Source organism: Nylanderia fulva, unplaced genomic scaffold (assembly GCF_048542155.1).
Source record: "Nylanderia fulva isolate GAGA-0341 unplaced genomic scaffold, ASM4854215v1 Scaffold99, whole genome shotgun sequence".
Lineage (NCBI taxonomy): Eukaryota > Metazoa > Arthropoda > Insecta > Hymenoptera > Formicidae > Nylanderia > Nylanderia fulva.
This window is the reverse complement of record NW_028191123.1, coordinates 232858-254700: the sequence shown is the minus strand read 5'-3', so window position 1 is coordinate 254700 and position 21843 is coordinate 232858. Positions and strand designations below refer to the sequence as shown.

At 39.1% G+C, this 21843-nt stretch overlaps 2 protein-coding genes and 1 long non-coding RNA gene across 3 annotated transcripts; all 3 read left to right on the top strand.

The window, feature by feature from the left end:
• Window positions 1-11560: 11560 nt before the first annotated feature.
• On the top strand, window positions 11561-12526 carry LOC146719419 (uncharacterized). Its single transcript, XR_014926526.1, has 4 exons — window positions 11561-11626; window positions 11721-11892; window positions 11970-12133; window positions 12273-12526. It is a non-coding gene; the product is annotated as an uncharacterized LOC146719419 (long non-coding RNA).
• A 3146-nt stretch (window positions 12527-15672) lies between these two features.
• Window positions 15673-17307, top strand: LOC114934343 (uncharacterized). The gene has a single exon (XM_029307037.2). It carries the CDS (start codon window positions 15673-15675, stop codon window positions 17305-17307), a length of 1635 nt encoding a protein of 544 aa, XP_029162870.2.
• A 286-nt stretch (window positions 17308-17593) lies between these two features.
• LOC146719418 (uncharacterized) lies at window positions 17594-18721 on the top strand. The gene has a single exon (XM_085490170.1). It carries the CDS (start codon window positions 17594-17596, stop codon window positions 18719-18721), a length of 1128 nt encoding a protein of 375 aa, XP_085346296.1.
• Window positions 18722-21843: the final 3122 nt, after the last annotated feature.

Here is a 21843-nt window from a genome sequence, read left to right as displayed (position 1 = left end):
TGGGGAGGAAGGGGGGTACCCTTAGCTTTCCAACGGTAGGTCGCTCAATTGTTTCCATGCGCTTGGAGGGTTAGGACGGCTTATTCTGTGAACCTCTGCTTAGTGGTCGCGTCGAACTTGTGATGGAGAGAACGATAGAGCAACGCTATGCGATAAAGTTTTGCGTGAAGCTGGACAAGACGCCGCTGGAAACTTTTGAAATGCTCAAGAAAGTTTGGCCCCGGCGGACTTTTTTTTATTTCCTCGGCTGAAAAGGGAGCTCAAAGGACAACAGCTCGAGTCGGTTGACAACGTACAAGCTACTTCGACGGCCTCCCTGAACAGCATCCCAGTCAAGGAGTTCCAGAAATCTTATGACGCATGGAAATCGCGTTGGCAAAAATGTATTGACGCAGAAGGGTCATACTTCGAACAATTTTAAGTTGTTTTACCTATGCGATCAATAAATTCTTTTTTAAAAAAATGCGACGCATTACTTTCCGGATAAACTCTGTATATATATAACATGTACTTATATTTATATATTGAATCTGTTTTTTAATAAAATGTTTTATTATTATCATATAAAATATAAGACAAATAATAATCCTTAAGGTTTGCCAGTAATAATTAATAAAAATCTCTCCTCAAAGTTAAAAGTCGACCAGACTGGCAATCATTTATTATAAATAATTAGTTGAAATACAACGTTTCGGCTGTCATTGCAGCCCTTTTCAAGTAAATCTATAAAAAGTTACATAAAAATAATTATAATTTTAATACACTTTATCGCTACAAATAATTATACATTCAAATACAAAAATGTGCTACATACCAAATTAATACAGTAAATCAAATTCACTGCAAACCACCGACAATATTCACCATTGTTTTGATGAACAATGTAGAACTGACAGAAGTAAGCAAGAAATAAATAGATTTTAACTGTTAGCAAGAATCTTAGTCACTACGCGTTAAGAAAATAGAAACAAAACTAATGTGTCTTTCGCAATCTAAAACGTCATAACAAAGTCAAATAAATAAATAAATAGGTAAATAAATGCGAGAGAAAAATATAGATCCGAAAGTCGCTGAATCGGGAATTAAAGGAGGAACAGGGGATATATGGAATTAAATCTCTCGTAGAGATTATTCCAATTTTAAATCTTGGCCGTGTCTAAGTAAAATTTAGTGCTTTGTGCACAAGTTTTTAATCCTAACAAAAAAATTTAGTTTTGTTGGGATAAAGCACTGTCATCCGCGATTTGGCTCTTATTGCCTGTTTGACACTCAATTTATATTTATATTTATATTACAGAGCGTTGTTAAATTCTTATTTTTATAAATTTTCTAAATTATAGTATTTTTTATAAAATCTAATTAACACATTTATTACAATTGAGATTTGATGATAAGTAACATGAGTCTTTTGTTTATAGAAAATTAATAGAGATAAAACGCGTCGTTCATATTAAATGACTGAAGTGAACCAGCCAGAATTTAAAATGACATACAAATCATTGAATTTGACAATTTGGCGATGAGTTTCATTTCATATATAAAGACTAAAATTCTTACAAGTAACACTACCCAAATGTAAATTGCCGATTTTGATAATTTTTGAATATGTTAATAGTAGACGTAAAAATAAGACATACGTATTTGTTTTTATCGGCAATGAAACATATTTAGGGTGTGAAATACCCTTTTCAATTAAGAGATATCTGGGGTCGAATTAATTGTTTCGTATATAAAAATTTAGTATTTTCGGCCCGAACCAAATGAAATAGTTGCATCACCAAAAGATGTAAAAAAAGAAAACTTTTCCTTTCAATTCGATTATTTTTAAAGGGTAAACCACCTTTGTATTTAAAACAGAAATGTAAAAAATGTTCGGAAAATTGCAAATTTTATCCAAAAAATATATGTTACACTTACATCCAAAACAAAATTGACCTGTTTGAGGATTTTTTTAGAAAATTAGTTTTAAAGGGTAACTACCCTTTCATCGAATTTTTTACGTAACATTTAAATTTATCCCGAAGTAATGGTAAATAGTTTCATTTATTGGCAAATTAATTAATATTTACAAGTTAGTCTGATCAACCCTTCAATTCTATAAGAGAAAACCTACCCTTAAGAAGAGCAAGAAACCAGAACCGCGGCCCTTAGCATTATCCAGGATCACGACAGGGACGTGGCCGCGTGGATCCCATTTTTTTTTGTTTTTGTGGTGTTTTTTTATTGTTTTTTTTAATATTTTTGTGTTTTAAAAAAATTTTTTTGTTTATATTTGTTTTTTGTTTATATTTTAATAATTTAAAAAAAATTTTAATTAATAAAATATTACAATATGACCGACTTTAATAATGTTAATTATTGACTATTCTTTATAGTCTTTACAATAATGAGGCCCGTGGTTCTGGTTTCTTGCTCTTTTTAAGGGTAGATTTTCCCTTATAGAATTGAAGGGTTGATCAGACTAACTTGTAAATATTAATTAGTTTGCCGATAAATGAAACTGTTTACCATTACTTCGGGATAAATTTAAATGTTATGTAAGAAATTCGATGAAAGGGTAGTTTACACTTTAAAACTAATTTTCTAAAAAAATCCTTAAACAGGTCAATTTTGTTTTGGATGTAAGTGTAACATAAATTTTTTGGATATTTGCAATTTTACGAACATTTTTTACATTTCTGTTTTAAATACAAGGGTGGTTTACCCTTTAAAAATAATCGAATCAAATAAAATATTTTTTTTTACATCTTTTGGTGATGCAACTATTTCATTTGGTTCGGGCCGAAAATACTAAATTTTTATATACGAAACAATTAATTCGACCCCAGATATCTCTAAATTTGTGAACCCTAAATATGTTTCATTGCCGATAAAAAAATACGTATGTCTTATTTTTACGTCTACTATAACATATTCAAAAATTATCAAAATCGGCAATTTACATTTGGGTAGTGTTACTTGTTAGCCAGATTATAAAATATTTCATTATTAATCATAATCTAAGAATGTATGTGGCTGCACTTAATAAAATGGCTAAACGTTTTATAAAACGACAAATTTTGTAATCTGGCTACAACATTTATATATACATATATATATATATATATATATATATATATATATATATTATATATTTCAGGAAATATTATACAAAGAATTACATCTGTTCGAAAATCGAACGGCTAAACGCAAACTGAAAAGGCTTAAAAACATTATTGCGTTAAAACTCATGCAATCGTTTCATTCCCATGCAACATGCATCATACATCATTGTATATTAATATTATTTCAAATAGCGCTCGGCCGCACAGGTATACGTATACCCCGCGCCTGCGAAAAGGAAGCGCTTACGTCAAATCACCGATAATGGTAAACACCGCGGTCGCGCGAGAGGAGATACAATTTAGTCCCGATAATAACAAAACGACTATTTTTCTGAAAGTAAATAATTACACTAAACGCTCTTTCGACCTCAGCCGAACGATAGAATAAAGAGAATTATTCTCGACTATTCTAGAAACACGGGCCTATAAAAACCTCCTCTCTCGTGATCGCGGGGCTCTTTTCCGATTGCTTGTCGCGTCAAGAGTGTGCTTCTACTGTACGAAAAAGATCGCTTGTCTTTTTCGGTTTTCACGTTTAATTACCGTTGCTTGCGGAACATTTAGTTATTAATTATCGACTCGGCTATTTCTTTTGGTTTATTCTTGTCAGTTAATTCTCGGGCAATTTCTGTGCGATTTAAAGAATTGTAATTTATGTTGTTCTTAGAGTAAATATATTTTTTGTTCACGTTTACGCGTGTGTCGAGTGAAGTGCTTCGCTGTCCTTTCGCTTCCGACCTTCCTATTCTGCTTTCCGTCGCGCACAACATCAATATATATTATAATTCATCAATATCTATTATATGTATATTATATATAATCAATATATATTATAACTCAATCAACAATTTAATTGCAATGTACGTGCAAATGCAACATGCCTTATACAGGGTAGGCCATTTTAATCTTTGGGCTAAAATTTCTCAAAATCCAAAAGTTTAAGACAAAAATGTATCAGATAAAAGTTATATGATTTCAAGGGGGACATGAGATGGTGTCATTGATTTGATCTTGAATAGCCATTTGAAGGTTACGTGAAGGTCAACTTAAATTTCTTAAATGGAACACTATATTTTTTCTTGCATACTTTTGTAGCTGACTTCGAGATCTTTCCAAAACATTATAATCAAATGTTTTTTCATGAAGTACTTTTCGAGTTATAAAGCTTCAAAGCAGTATTTTGAAATACAATATCTTGTATGTCGTAATGTTATGTGGTCAAGTTGACTCTTAGGGATCATTCTGAAGTCAAATCAACTTTTCACCCAAATCTTTGTGGTTATGCATGTTATGCATCAAAAAATTCGAATCAGCCTACTTTTAGCGCTATCCAGGAACAACGACGTGGACGTAGTAGCATTAGGAGCAATAGGAGATAATCAAGCACCCCAAAGGGAACAAAATTCTACTACGTCCAAGTCGTTGTTCCTGGATAGCGCTAAAAGTAGGATGATTCGAATTTTTTTATGCATAACATGCATAACTACAAAGATTTGAGTGAAAAGTTGATTTGATTTCGGAATGATCCCTAAGAGTCAACTTGACCACATAACATTACAACATACAAGATATCGTATTTCAAAATACTGCTTTGAAGCTTTATAACTCGAAAAGTACTTCATGAAAAAACATTTGATTATAATGTTTTGGAAAGATCTCGAAGTCAGCTACAAAAGTATGCAAGAAAAAATATAGTGTTCCATTTAGGAAATTGAAGTTGACCTTCACGTAACCTTCAAATGGCTATTCAAGGTCAAATCAATGACACCATCTCATGTCCCCCTTGAAACCATACAACTTTTGTCTGAAACTTTTGGATTTTGAAAAATTTCAGCCCGAAGATTAAATTGGCCTACCCTGTATATACGTAGAACATTGTATTGATGTTATATATATATATATATATATATATATATTACTTTTATTTTGTGTTTGCTGGGATATATATATATATATATATATATATATATATGAAACATAAAATATTTGCACAAACGTAATAATGTTTTTTTTATTATAGAATGGATAAAAAAGAAGCTAAGAGAAAGTTGGAGGAATTAATAGAGAAAGAAAAAAAAATTAAAAAAAGGAAGAAAGAGTTGGAAGAATTTTTAAAAGATAGTGATGAAGCAGATGATGAAGCAGATGAAGAAAGGTATATATATTGTTCTATACATATGTTTAAATATGCTATATACAATATTAAAATATTATATTTGTATATAATTACACGTACACGCGCGCACGCGCGCGCACACACACACACACAACACACGCACGCACGCATTTATATATATATATATATATGTATGTATGTATGTATATATATATATAATATTTTTGATATCTTTTAAAATATGTGATACAAAAAAAGGCCAACTTAACGAGCTTATAAGATATTAATTAAAAAAATTTTTTATTATTTTACGTCATAATATAATGTTACAAAAGATAAACGTTTCGACTGTACGACAGTCTTTTTCAATATCATTATCTCTATGCTAATATGTCAAAGAATTAAATCATTTAGTCATATCGAACTTATTATAAATACAACATTTATGGAATTATAATGTGAAAAACGCAGTACAAAATTCATGTTTTGTTGGCTTGAGTTAAAGCGTCAGATTTCTGTATTTCATGCTGTTATATTATGTAGCAACGCTGTGAACCAATTAATATATCAGCTCAAATATTACATATTAGATTTTTAATAAATAGTGTTAACTTACTTCTATGTCACGACCATAACACTTTTTTTAAAAAATTATTTCTTTTTAAATGACATAATCACAATGTGTACTTTTTAAGAAACAAATCGATATCTGTATCTCGCAATGTCGGCGCGCTGTATATATACCCAATTCCTAAGATGACGTAGACAATTTTTCTAAAATATCAAAATAAGAACCGTCAAGACGCTCGGTGTCCTTTTTTAGGTTGATACTGTTTTTTTTTCTTTAATGTGTATCATTTCTGATATCAACGTTTTGTAATAATTCTTTTCGTAATCTAGGATTTTTGTGTCGTTCCAATTGAAATTCCTTATTTTCGTGATATATATTCCTTATTTTCGTGAGATTAATTATGTTATTAGAAATAAATTGATACAAAGTTTCGCTCGTATATTGAAAAACAAAAAGTGCTAAATGCAAGGCCAACTTATCGAGCTGAATATTCCAGTTGTTCAATCAAATGACATTTATTTCATATATAAATTATAAAGTTACAATCATTGAATATTAAAACGAACGCAAAAATACAGTCATTCTAAAATAAACGTTTCAACCGCACGCGGTCTTCTTCAGTACATTGTTAAAATATAAAATCATAAAAAATTCATATAATGTCAAAAATTAATTCTAGTTCTTCAGAGTCGAGAGTTTATGAGCAGTTAACGCGTGTTTCAATCCATCGTGTGTAGGAAAAATGTCGAACCAATGTTCGCCTCGATATGATCTTTGATTTTATTCAGATCTCGAAAAGTATCGTCGTTAATAAGCGAGAAATTAGAACGTTCCGTAGGCGCTGCGATTAATAAAAATTAACGATTAACGTATGTCGAAATTACAATATATATCTTCAACAATTAGCAATGTGCTTACCTAACATCGTCCTTCTTGACAATTTTCACCATGTCTTAAAAAAGTTATTGAAGATAACACACAACAAAACCAACAATATAAAAAGACAGCTCATTTTAAACTCTGCTTGATCGGAGAGTGTGAGTGTTTATATATGCTCTAATACCTATGTTTAAACCGTAATGTCCTATTTGTCTTATTATTATTTATTGTTCACTAATTTATCCAAAATATCAAAATATGACTCGCTAAGTAACTCAGTATCCTTGTTTATGTTATTAGAATTACCTTCTATGTCCTTAATAAATTCATGGACAGCTATTTTTTTATCCGTGTTAATTGGAAGACTAAAATCACTGCCTAATTGTAATAAATTTGTGACGTCAGTTGGAATGTCTAAGTCTGTCAAGTTAATGAACCATTTACAGGGTTTGTCCGGAAAGTAATGCGTCGCATTTTTTTGTGACGCGACTATACATCGCAGAGCGATGGGACCAGTTGGGGAGGAAGGGGGGTACCCTTAGCTTTCCAACGGTAGGTCGCTCAATTGTTTCCATGCGCTTGGAGGGTTAGGACGGCTTATTCTGTGAACCTCTGCTTAGTGGTCGCGTCGAACTTGTGATGGAGAGAACGATAGAGCAACGCTATGCGATAAAGTTTTGCGTGAAGCTGGACAAGACGCCGCTGGAAACTTTTGAAATGCTCAAGAAAGTTTTCGGGGACGATTGCCTTTCCAAATCGCAGTCAAACAGATGGCACAAGATGTTTAGAGAAGGTCGGAAGGAGGTCGCCGACGAGGCCCGCGCAGGACGCCCGTCAACATCGCGAACGGACGACAATGTGACTCGTGTGCGCCAATTATTGAATTCAGACCGTCGAATGAATGTTCGCTTAATGTCGGAATTATTGAACTTGCCGAAAACGATTGTTCACGAGATTGTATCGGAAGACTTGGCCATGCGGAAGATTTGCGCAAAACTTGTGCCCAGAGTGTTGACCGATGCGCAAAAGCAACACCGAGTGGAAGTTTGTGAAGAACTCAAGCAACTCTGTGCAGATAATCCCAATTTCCGGCGGACTTTTTTTTATTTCCTCGGCTGAAAAGGGAGCTCAAAGGACAACAGCTCGAGTCGGTTGACAACGTACAAGCTACTTCGACGGCCTCCCTGAACAGCATCCCAGTCAAGGAGTTCCAGAAATCTTATGACGCATGGAAATCGCGTTGGCAAAAATGTATTGACGCAGAAGGGTCATACTTCGAACAATTTTAAGTTGTTTTACCTATGCGATCAATAAATTCTTTTTTAAAAAAATGCGACGCATTACTTTCCGGACAAACCCTGTATCATTAGTTTGTTCTAGTGAATTGATAGTTCTATTGGTAAATTTTGTTGCGCTAATGTGGTTATTAATATATTTATTGCTTTGCGGGTTTACCATATTATTCAAAGAGCAAGAGAAATCAATGAATTTGATATTTTTATAATATTCGGATTCTTTTAAATGTAATAACTAGCAGAATTTTTTCTTGTGTGTGTAATGTAAGCTGTGAATTTGTTTTTTAAACAATCTGCTGTGGTAGTTGTAAATTTCTTGCCATACATGGGGTGGGATATTATTATTTAGTCTTTGTGAATATTTCATTATGTTTTTGTTAAAATACTCTATTTGTCTGTACAAGTCAAATATCTCATGTTTAATATTTTAAATGTAACACACTGTCAAACCTTTTTTTTTATTTATAATGATATACATTAATATTGTCTTTGTCCGATAGATATTTAGGTAAAATTCTGAATATCTTATATTGTTTTAAAAATATTAATTTTGAAACAGTTCTATATAATAATATAAATAAATCTTTAAAAATTTTAACAAAAATGTTTTTATTAATTCTGTAATATATCTGTAGCGACTTATAAATAAATTCACCAGATCTTTGAAAAAGTAATGTTTATTCATTGAAAGTATAAAGCGAAAGAACAAAAAGAATTAATATGTAACAAATAAATGAATGAATGTGTTGTTATGGAAATATTGATTTTTCTTAAAAACATTATGTATATTAATGAATTGAAGTTATTACAAATGTATAAAGATGTAAAAAGTGTAAAAGTGCAGTGAAAAGTGTAAGGTGTAATAAAAGTGTAGAGTGTAAATAAAAGGTGTGGATGATGAATGCTACAGTACTCCCCCCCAAGTGACGATATTCGTTGCGAAATGGACTTTCTTCTTCTTTGATGGGTAGGTGCGTAAAGCTTTTCCAACAGTAGAAGAAGAAGAAGGATTTGAAGTAGCAGAAACAGGAGCTGAAGTAACAGGAACAGGAGCTGAAGTAGCAGGAACAGGAGTTGAAATAGCAGGAACAGGAGTTGAAATAGCAGGAACAGGAGCTGAAGATCTGGTAGAAAGTTCAGTAGAATCTGAAGTTTTAGGAATGAAGGCTGGCTTGAGACGTTCTGTCGAAATATTGACAACTCTTCCTGAAACATTAACTGCAAATAAATGATCAGAGATACGTTTCTCAATAGGAAAAGGGCCAGAATAGGTTGTAGTGACTTCCTAACAGCATCTTCTTGAATCCAAACATGAGTACAATCAAAAAGATTCTTGTGAACAAAAGGTGATCTTTTGCAATGATGACTTGTAGGAGATGATCTAATATTCCTCATATGAATCCTGTGTTTTTCAAGAAAGATTTCAGGATCTGCAGGAAAATCTTTTTCAATGAAAAATTCTCCAGGAATACGAAGAGTGGATCCATAAAGAAGTTCTGCTGGTGAAGCTTTTAAATCTTCTTTGAAACACGAACGTAATCCCAAAAGAACTGAAGGTAAAGATTCTACCCAGTTGGTTGTTTCGTGGCACATAATCGCTGCTTTCAAAGTCCTATGCCATCTTTCCAGAATTCCATTTGAAGCAGGATGATAAGCAGAAGTTCTAATCCTTTGACATCCAATTAGGTTTGTTAAAGCTTTGAATAAAGCTGCTTCAAACTGAGGACCTTGATCTGTTGTAATGCTGATAGGAGAACCAAAACGCGCTACCCAATGTGAATAAAATGTTGTAGAAATAGTTTCAGCAGAAATCTCAGAAATAGGAACAGCTTCAGGCCATCTGGAAAAACGATCAATCATAGTAAGACAATAACGGTAATTTTGACAAATAGGAAGTGGTCCAACAATGTCTAAATGCACATGCTGAAAGCGTTGATCAGGAATTGCAATCTTAATTGGAGAATTCTTGGTGTGTCTTGAAATCTTCGCACGTTGACATGGAAGACAAGTTCGAGTCCATTCCTTCACATCTTTCTTCAAAGAAGGCCAAATGAATTTCAGTAGTAATTGTTTAGATGTCAATCTGCCGCTGGGGTGAGCGAGTCCATGAACAACATCAAAAATTCTCTTGCGTAAGAGTTTAGGAACATATGGACGAATTAATTCCGAAGAGCAATCACAATAAATAGGTATGGTTGATCCTGAAAGAATAAGTTTCTTCAACAAAAGTAAAGAATTTGAAGAAAGTAAAACTTGAAGTTCTTCATCTTCTTTCTGATAATTAGCAAGTTCTTCTAAAGAAACTATAATAGGCATTGAAATAGATTCAATTCTTGACAGAGCATCAGCAACTGAATTCATTTTTCCAGAAATATAGGTAATATTTGTAGAGAATTGAGCAATAAAGTCTAATTGTCTGATCTGTCTTGGTGACGCTTTATCCAATTTCTGACGGAAAGCAAAAATCAAAGGTTTATGATCAGTTCTGATAATCAGTTGTCTTCCTTCAACAAAATGCCTGAAATGTTTAATAGCCAAATAAATGCTAAGAAGTTCTCTATCATAAGTGCTATAATTTCTTTGAGCTTTGTCTAGTTTCTTTGAGAAAAATGCTATTGGTTTGATATCGTCGTCAATAGACTGTTCAAGTGATGCACCAACAGCAAAGTCAGAAGCATCACAAGTTAAAATAAGAGGAGCATGAGGAGCAGGATGAGAAAGGGTAGTAACTTGTAAAAGTTCTTCTTTACATGACTCGAAAGCTAATTCCGCTTCTTTAGTCCAAGAAATAATTCTTCTATCCCTCTTGCGACTGTCCTTTAAATATTCTGTTAACAGAGCTTGATGATTTGCAGCATCCTTGAGACAGCGACGATAATAATTGATAATTCCTAAGAATCTGCGTAATTCATGAAGTGTCTTAGGTTTAGGATAATCAATAATTGATTTCACTTTTTCGGATGTAGGTTTAACTCCTTGGTTAGAAACTAAGTAACCAAGAAAAGAAATCTCGCTTTGACCGAAAAGACATTTAGCGACATTGATTGTCATTCCAGCTTGTTGAAGACGATCAAAAATAATGCGTAAGTGAGCAATATGTTCTTTCTCGTCTTTAGAAGCGATAAGAATGTCATCAAGATAACAAAAGGCAAAACTCAAATCATTAAGTAAAGAGTTCATGAGCCGTTGAAAAGTTTGGGCTGCGTTTCGTAAACCGAAAGGCATTACGACAAATTCAAAAAGCCCAAATGGAGTAGTGACAGCTGTTTTGTGAATATCTTCTTTAGCGACGGGTACTTGATAGTACGCTTTAACTAAGTCGATATTAGAAAAGATATTCTTACCAAAAAGTGAAGAAGAAAAATCTTGAATATGAGGTAAGGGATAACGATCCGGGATAGTCACTGAATTGAGTGCACGATAATCACCACACAGTCTCCAAGAATTTTGTTCCTTTTTAGGTACCATATGTAGAGGGGCTGCCCAGGAGCTGCTTGAAGGCCTGCAAATTCCTTGCTCCATCATAGACTTGAATTCTTCCTTGGCACATTTAAGTTTCTCAGGAATAAGTCTTCTGGAAGTCGAAAATTTAGGAGAACCTTCCGTAAAGATATGATGCTCAACACCATGCGTTTTTACCGAGGAAATTGGAGAAAAACGGGTGAGTCCTGGAAATTCGGTTAAAAATTTGTGGTACACAGAATCAGAAGATGTGGTAAAAATTGACAAATGCGCAATTTCTTGAATTTTTCCAGTATTCATAAGACCGGTAACGTTATCAATCAATTTCTTGTTTTTAATGTCAATTAGGAGATTAAAATGACAGAGGAAATCGGCGCCTAAAATAGGACGTTGAATATCCGCGACACAAAATTTCCATTTGAATTCTCTCCTTAAACCGAGGTTCAAAATTAAAGTTTTAGAACCGTAAGTATTAATTTGAGTACCATTTGCGGCAAAAAGTTTTAAATTAGTATGCCACGGTTTCAATAAAACCTTTTTAGGTAACAACGATATATCAGCGCCCGTATCGACAAGAAAATTCAAATTTGAATGTCTGTCGAAAATAATGAGGCGATTGTTAGAAACACCGTCGTAAGCAGCCTCAGTCTTAAGCGGCGTTTTTAGTTTTCCTGTGAAGCCAAGAATGTTTTGGACATAGAACAAGGTAAAGTACATCGTTTAGCCTTATCACCAAACTTCTTATGGTAAAAACAAATTGATGTATCTTTAATATCTTTATATCTTTAATATCTTTGATTTGTCTTTGTTACGCGATAACGATCTAAATCTTCTATTCTCTCTAGACCGGCTTTTGGAACGATCTCGACGACGAGAAACTTCAAGAGCTTCGATTCTTCGTAGCAAATCCGCGAAATCCGAAGATTTATTATTTGCATTATTGGAAACTTCCGCGACTTGCAAACTGCCGTCCCGATCAGCAATTTTATCGGCTAATTCCGCAAGTTTAACAAGAGGAACATCCTCTACTACGGCTAAAGTCGTTTGAATTCTATGTGGTAAGCGTTGAAGCCAAATCATTTGCAAAACACTATCTGCTAAAGATCCTCCAGACAAATGACGAATTTCTCGAAGTAATTCCGAAGGCTTTTTATCATTAAGTTCAATTCCAGCTAATATTTGTCTCAAACGTTTTTCCTCTGAATCCGTAAAGCGATTTATTAATATTTTCTTTAAATAATTATATTTATCTGTTTCAGGTGGATTTTCAATGACTTCAGATATGTTTACTAAGGCTTGTTCATCAAGATGACGAATGACAGAACTATATTTAATATCATCTGATCGAATTCGATAAACCGTAAACTCACTTTCAATAGAAGAAAACCAGAGTTTAGGTTGTTTATGCCAGAAAGTCGGTAGTTTTAATAAACGAAACTCATTTGAGTGAATTTGTAACATAGGATCACTCACCTGATGTCCAGTTTGAGAAGGTAAAATATTAATATTATCTGATCCAACCTGATTTGATCCGCTTGCCAAATCCATATCAATCTGTGTATCCGAACAGGGTCTAACTGGTGATCTATCGATTGGCATTTTCTTCTTGTTCCAGGAATCCGATAAAATGATTTGAGAATTTCCGTGAAGGACTAATCCGCCTCTGATGTTTCAAAGATCCGGAGAATGAATCTCTTAAAATCAGAATATCCAGCAATTCTTCCAAGCGATGATAATATTTCGCAGACTTCAAATACGACGATCACTTGGCACTTATTCCGCATCAGCTTTTAAAATGCGTCGGCTTTAATATCACGTCGGCTTTAATATCACTTCGGCTTTAATATCACGTCGGGGTCACCAAAAATGTAGCGACTTATAAATAAATTCACCAGATCTTTGAAAAAGTAATGTTTATTCATTGAAAGTATAAAGCGAAAGAACAAAAAGAATTAATATGTAACAAATAAATGAATGAATGTGTTGTTATGGAAATATTGATTTTTCTTAAAAACATTATGTATATTAATGAATTGAAGTTATTACAAATGTATAAAGATGTAAAAAGTGTAAAAGTGCAGTGAAAAGTGTAAGGTGTAATAAAAGTGTAGAGTGTAAATGAAAGGTGTGGATGATGAATGCTACATATCTAATATATTAAAATATAAAAAGTTTTAAAATATAAATATAAAATGTACTAGAAGTTTAATTTTTATTTTATATTATAATATTGTAATATTTAAAAGACTGATTATTTTAGTTATTTTATTTTATTATTTTATTGTACTTATTATTTTATTTTAATAGGTATTGTAAAATGTTGGTTTTACAAATATATAAAAATGTGATTTTTTAAATTAAACAATTTGTTTTATAAATACATAAAACAAATCGCTTATTTTCGAAAATCACAATTTTATATATTTATAAAAATAACATTTTACTATAAATATCAAAATATAATAATATTAAGTGCAATAAAATAAAAAGAAAAATAACTAAAATATAATAATGTGCCCAGATAGCCACAGTAATTATTATGACATCAAAATGCATCATTTTGATGGCAAATGATGCATTTTGACATCAAAATGATGTCATAATAATTACTGTGGCTATCTGGGTGTGTGTGCGTGTGTGTCAATTGTTAGCTACTCATACAGCATTTCCAGGAGACGCCATGTGGAGGCCAATTGACACAATTCGGAATTCTTTAAAATATAAACATATTTGCTAATATATAAAATATATAAAAAAGTAAAAAAATATGTTTAAATTTTAAAAAATTCCAATCTGTCTCCCTTATTCGATCCGCCATAAGGCCGCGAATTTTTACATATTTTTTACTCGTTCCGCATTAAATGCCGCGAGTAAATGTAAGAGAAGTGAGATCGTACCGCTCGAAGAACCGCGATCGTTTTACTCGTTCCGCATTAAATGCCGCGAGTAAATGTAAGAGAAGTGAGATCGTACCGCTCGAAGAACCGCGATCGTTTTACTCGTTCCGCATTAAATGCCGCGAGTAAATGTAAGAGAAGTGAGATCGTACCGCTCGAAGAGCCGCGATCGTTTTACTCGTTCCGCATTAAATGCCGCGAGTAAATGTAAGAGAAGTGAGATCGTACCGCTCGAAGAGCCGCGATCGTTTCACTCGTTCCGCATTAAATGCCGCGAGTAAATGTAAAATAAGTCAGATCGTACCGCTCAAAGAGCCGCGATCGTTTTATACATGTAATATGGCAATTTTATATGTTTTATGTTTTTTAGTTTTTGACATTTTGTCTTTATTTCTTTTGATCTTTTAGATGCTATATTTATTTTTTCTCTTCTTCCATTGTTATTTTTTTTTGTAATTGCATATATCTTGACTCTTAACATAAAGTCTAACATTTCAATTCTATGTGGATAACATTCGTTGTTCTCGTTAAACCAATCTTCATTAGCATGTTGGACGTATTTTACACAAATCTCAAGGAGCTTTTTCTTCACATCTTTTAAGTGCCAATACGTCTTGTAATATGAATTTATTGATAGCCATTGTATTTCAGGATCATTTTCATCTTGATGTTCATATTTGCGTAGCTGGATATAGATTTCATTATCGTTTGATTTTTTCATCGGTGTTTTCAAATTTTTTTCACGACAGCTGTCGCACTTTGTATTCTTGTAACCGTAGCGAGCAATATAACCTGCAAAATATGAAATTGCATTTACTTCATATGCCTCTGTTGAGGTGTTGAGGCCTTCGAGAATCGAGAATAATATTTACGAAGTAAGTCGAGAAAATATTTACGAAGTAAGTCGAGCAGATCGACGTATCACGCAGTTGACCCATGAATTACATGAGTTCATCACGAGCTTCGTTCCTTCCTTCCTAATTTGCCAAGCAGAGCCCGCTTGGATTTTCGATCAGAATTCGCCGAGCTCCGAAATATTACGAACATATATGGTAATTTTCGCCGTCTCTTGGTCCTTACAATTTATCGCTCGCCTCGTTTTTGTGACCACTTATTTACTCTCGTTAATAAAGTGAGTGCTAAATACGATCTCGAGTACTTTTTTTCGTGCTGTGAGCTTTCTGATAAGGCTGCTCCAGCCTCCGCTCGAGTGAGAGCGCAATTCACGCAGAATCGCGGAACTCGAGTCTCAACAAATTTGGTCCTTCGAACCGGATCACAGCCGAAGAGAACACCTTGCACCGGAGAACCAGGCGAAAGGAACGGTCGTCAGTAAAACGCCCGGACCATGACTTCCACGGACGTTGACGATTTCGAGGAGCTTATCGCTAAGCAGACTCAGCTCATGAATTCCGTCAATCAAGCTCTAATCAATTTTAAGAAGATGGGTCAAAGTAACATGACTCATGCCGTCACCGTAAGTCGCCTCGCGCGACTCAAGGAGCAATTCGACAAGATCCGGGTACTGGACGCCAAGCTGCAAGCAACCGCCAGCGGCAAAACAAAGGCCACAGATCCCTACTTCATAGAAGCTCAGTTCGTCGCATGTGAGGACAACTACGACGAGTGTAGCGACTACATGGCGGAGGTAGCAGCAAGGACGAACCCTAGACTAGCCGCTGGACCTGCCCCCGAATCGGCCGCTGAACCGGCCGCTGCATACGCAAGTATCGACACCTCTGTGGGAGCTCGTCCGATCTCGCGATTTCCGCGCATCGAATTGCCGGCCTTCGACGGGTCCATCCATCGGTGGGAGACCTTTCGTGACCGTTTCAAGTCAATGATCATCGACGACCCTTGCTTATCTAACGTCGAACGCATGCATTATTTATGTTCGGTACTCACCGGTGACGCGAGCAACGCTCTGAATCATTTAGCCGTCACCGACGACAATTTTGCGGTAGCGTGGAACATTATCACATCTCGCTTCGAAAACAAACGCCGATTGATCACCGCGCACTTACAAACTCTCTGTCAGCTTCTGCAAGTCGCGACCAAAACCACACGAGAAATACAGACCCTACACGATCAAACCAATATGTCAATACAAGCATTAAAAAATCTTGGTTATCCTGTCCTTGTGTTTTTGGTTTCGCAAAAATTAGACAAAGCGTCCCGAAAGACATGGAAACTTAAACTCAGTGATATCGTAGAGTTTCCGTCGTATTCCAAACTTGATAAATTCCTCGAAAATCACATACGCGCACTCGAGGCTATCCTTCCGATGAAAACAAACAACGCGGCCAAGTCAACGACGGTAAAAACGGAAGCCCGAAGCGTCGCCGCGCACGCAACCACCACCACGAAATTTGAATGCTCAGTGTGTAAAAAATCGCATCCTCTATTCCAATGCATGCAATTCTTATCATGGTCCCCTGCGCGTCAGCACGAACTCATCAAATCGCAAAAACGATGCTTTAATTGCCTCGCCGCCAATCACTCAATTAAAGATTGTAAAAACGAACATCGGTGCCGAGAGTGTCACAGCAAACATCATACGCTGCTTCACCTCTCGGACACTTCAAGGTCATCACCTGAGGATTCAACAACAACAAGCAATTCGGCCAAAACCAAAGCGAGCGGAGACATTGTATCGCTCACGATTTCGCGCTCTACGCAATCCGCACCAGTGGTGCTTCTCGCCACTGCACGAGTCCGCGTGTTCTCAACCGACGGAACAGTCGTTCCCGCTCGGGCTCTCGTAGATCAAGGCTCCGCTGCGACTCTTATATCGGAAAGATTAGCGCAATTGTTAAAGGTACGACGAATTAAGCATCCAATGCGCGTAACAAGCATTGATCAATTATCCTCAACGGCGCGTTATATCGCGGAAATTAAAATTAGTCCCGAAGCAAGCGATAATCCGACGTTTTCCGCCAGCGCTATTATTCTGAAATCATTGACGACCTACGTTCCACCTTGAGTTCCCTCTCTCGCGCATTGCCAGCATCTTAACGAGATCTCTCTCGCTGACCGAGATCCGAACAACTCCGACCCGATTGACATAATAATCGGTGCCGATTTACATAGCTTAATTATTCCCGAAGGTTTACGAAAAGGACGGAGCTCCGAACCGATCCCGCAGAATACAGCATTAAGCTGGATTCTATCCGGGCCTGCTTCCGAGCCTACTTCCGCAACCACCCGTGCACACGCATCACAGTGCGATCTCTAACAACCTTGACCTCACTCTTCGTCAGTTTTGGGAGATGGAGGATCTCCCGCAAAGTACTTTTCCGAGCCAGGAAAAAAAACAGTGCAAAGAACATTTTCTCGCTACGCACTCTCGCCTACCCGACGGGCGATATCGTGTCCGCCTTCCTTTCCGTAACGGTCCGCCGACGGACCTCGGCGATTCCAAAGTCGCCGCTCTCGCTAATCTCGCGCGAGTGGAGAGTCGCCTCCATCGCGACCCTCCAAAGGCAAAGGCCTACGCCGCGTTTCTCCAAAAATATAGCGATCTTGGTCACATGCTAAAAGTATCCGAAACGAAGCCTTCCGAACAGTCGTCCGCGTATTACATCCCGCATCACGCCGTTACTCGCGATAGTAGTACGACGACACGACTACGCATCGTATTTAACGCTTCCAGCCGTACCAGCACGGGCAAATTCTTAAACGATTACTTATTAACCGGAGCCAAATTACAGAACGATTTTTGTACCGTCATCCTACAATGGCGTCAATATCGCTACGTTCTGTCCGCCGATATAGCAAATATGTATCGCCAAATCCTGGTGGATTCGCGCGATACTACCTACCTGCGAATTCTGTGGCGAAACGCATCAACCGCTCACGTCGAGGAATATCGACTCCTCACCGTAACTTACGGCACCGCGTCCGCCCCTTTCTTAGCGCTCCGTGTTCTTCAACAACTGACAACGGATGACGGTTCTGAGTTCCCATTAGCGATCTCGGTGATGCAGCGTCACATCTACGTCGACGACTGCTCGTTCGGCGCGGATGATCTCGACATCGCGCGACAGACTCGCGACCAACTCATCGTCCTCCTTGCGCGCGGCGGTTTTCGCCTCCGCAAATGGGCAAGTAATTGCCCTTTTCTCATTAGCGATATCGATCCCACCGACCACGGCCATGCGGGAGACAAGGATATCCATGAAGATCATTCGTTAAACATTCTGGGCGTCTCCTGGCATCCGCAGCAAGACGTTTTTCACTTCAAAATCAAAATGCCGGCGGAGTCCTCCGTTCACACTAAACGCGCAATCCTTGCTACGATTTCGCGATTTTTTGATCCCTTGGGATGTCGCTCCTGTAATTGTCACCGCGAAAATTCTAATTCAACGATTGTGGTCTCTCAAATATGGATGGGATGAAAAAGTCCCACCCGACGTGCGTAACGAATGAATCGCGTTTCAATCGCAGCTCCCACTACTCGAACGGATCACAATTCCGCGCTGGACGCAATTCTCACCCGACGCATCCAAGGTCGAGTTACATGGATTCGCGGACGCGTCCACGAAAGCCTACGCCGCCGTAGCATATTTGCGAGTCGTCTCTTCTAACGATAAGATTGAGGTGTCTCTGTTGGCAGCGAAATCCAAGGTCGCACCAATTAAAACTATTGGTGTGCCGCGCCTAAAACTTTGTGCGGCGTTGCTTTTGGCGCGACTCATTCATTTCATTCGTTCCGCGTTACAATTCCCTAATTTCGAGTGTATTTGTTGGACAGATTCTACGATTACATTAGCGTGGTTAAGACAATCGCTAGCGCGTTGGAAAACATTCGTTGCCAACAGAGTCGCTCAAGTGCAACAGCTGCTGTCGAATGAAACTTGGAGACACGTTCCGACGAAAGACAACCCAGCCGATCAAGCATCGCGCGGACTCTTTCCCTCCATGATCCGCGACAACCTCCAGTGGTGGCAAGGCCCGTCGTAGCTGAACTGCGCCCCGGAAAATTGGCCCTCGACCGACTTAGTCGAAGATCCGGACACGTCCTTCGAGGAGCGCCCCTTCATCGCGGTAAATACGGCCTGTCCCGCGGACGCATGGAATTTAGCATCCCGGTTTTCGTCGTGGTCCAAACTTTTAAGAGTCACGGCGTATATCCTGCGCTATGTTAATCGGTTGCTGAAAGGAAAACTCAAGATCAATCAAAATCCAGACTCTTACTTTCCAATTTCCCTTTTGCTCTCCACAACCGAAATTCAAACCGCTAAGCGCTATTGGTACTCTACGATCTAAAAAGAGTTGTTTTCCGAAGAATTATCTATTCTATGCAAAGGAAAATCTCTTCCAAAGTCGAGTCCGCTTGCTTCCTTAACTCCCTATTTGGATGAGCACGGACTCATGCGAGTGCGCGGACATTTGCGGAATTCGACGTTGTCAAACGAGATGCGACATCCAATTATTCTAAAGTCGCATATAATTTTAGATTTAATTATACGAGCCACTCATGTCCAGGCGTGTCACGCCGGACCAAAGCTGACTCTCGCGTTACTCCGTCAACAGGTTTGAATCCTTTGCGCACGATCGGTCGTGCGCTCCGTTCTACATCAATGCCTGGCTTGCGCGCGTGAGAGAGCTCTAGTTTCGGAACAATTCATGGGTGACCTACCGGCTTGCCGAGTCACTCCGCCGCGAGCTTTCGTGCATACCGGCGTAGATTACGCTGGTCCACTCGTGGTACGCAGCGCGTCCGGTCGCGGCTACAAATCGCATAAAGCATACATCTCCTTGTTCGTGTGCATGACGACCAAGGCGGGTCACTTAGACCTAGTCTCCGATTACTCCTCCGATGCGTTCGTTGCTGCGTATCACCGGTTCGTCGCTCGCCGCGGTATACCCTCCGCGTTTTACTCCGATAACGGCACCAATTTTTGAGACTCTGAAAAGGAAATCGCCGCTTCCGTTAACGCAGCGACTAACAACGGCGCTTTTCGAAACGAGCTTTCCGGAGAAGGCACCGCTTGAGACTTCATACCTCCCGCTGCTCCCCATTTCGGAGGACTCTGGAAAGCCGCGGTCCGAAGTGTGAAACATCATTTAAAGCAAACGATCGGTCTACACACCCTCACTTTTGAGGAGCTCACGACGTTGTTGTATCGTATCGAATCATATCTCAATTCGAGACCAATTGCCGCGGTTTCCGATCACATCGACGACTATAGTGCCTTGACCCCGGGCATTTCTTAATCGGTGATTCTCTCCGAGCTTTACCGCAAGCTAGCCTTTTTTTTGTGACGCTGGGGAAACCGTCATGGTACCGCGCACCTCCGGGTAGAGGTACGGGTTATGTGGGACTCCTTGTTCCCCTTTATCGAGCCACGAATGGTTCGACCAGGAGGCCCAAGACTTACCTACCGCACTAAAATCCCAGCGAGTGTCCTACTCGTGGCGTTGGATGGGGGGTGCCGAGGATGCTGGGAATCCCTTGCCGTCTTGGAAACCACCCCCCCTCCCAATTGTTCCGGGGAGCCGCCTCGACCTTGCGGCCGAGACACCTCCCCGACCGCACAGTCAATGACTGTGCGATTCCGAGGCGGTTGCGGCACGGGGCGACACCGACCCCATGCCGCGCTCTCCCAAAAAGTTTGAGGGGCGGAGCCATGGCTCGAGAATTCCCGCTCGATCCATCGCTCCTCGCCCCCTCAGCGGATGCAGCCCCCGGATCCCCTAGAGAGTGATCCAGTTCGGCTTTCCGCAGGGGGAGCCCTCATCAGGGGGTTCCTCTCAAAAGGAGAGAAACCCCCTTTCGTGGACGGTGTTGCTCTCCCACCGGTGCCTTATGGCTCCCGGTGAGAGGGCCCCACACGTCACGTCTCCGTCCTTGAGGAGGGCCCAGGCGCCCCAGGCGGGAGGGCGATGCCCGCCCGTCAGAGACACGTGGCCCCCCCTCGGCCCCCCGGTTGCGGCTTCCTCCGCTCCCTTGGGAGTTGGGATTCGGCCGCACCCGGAAGGTCTCCCTCAGGGAGGACGAGCGCCCACCCCGCGCCTAAGCGCGGGGAGCGCGATCGCCTCCACCCTTCGAGAAGCTGCCGGGGAGAAGAGTGCGGGCTTACGCCCTCACCCCCCCCCCCCCCCGACACCCTCATCCGGCGTCTATAGTCGACGCCGGTATGTTGTGGGGCCCCCCTCCCCCGATCCCCGCCATCGCGAACAGCCGCGCCCATGGGCGCAACTGCCGACGACGGGGAAAGGGGAGGCACGCCCCCCCCCTTCGACCTCGCCGGAGGTGCCGTTAGGCACCCCGGACCTCCGAGTCGGTGCCTGGCCGGCCGTCGGAAGTCTACACAAAGTGGACATCTTAGGCCGGACAGGCACCCTATCGCCTTGTGGCCAGGGAAGCCGCAGCGGTAGCAGCGGCTGCCCCTGTCAACCGCCGAGGTGCACCGGCGCCATGTATGACCAGCATACAGGCACCGGTAGCACCTCGCCTCCTTCATCACGCTGGCAACAGTCGCCCTGTTGCCAACACCGCAAGCTAGCCTGCTCG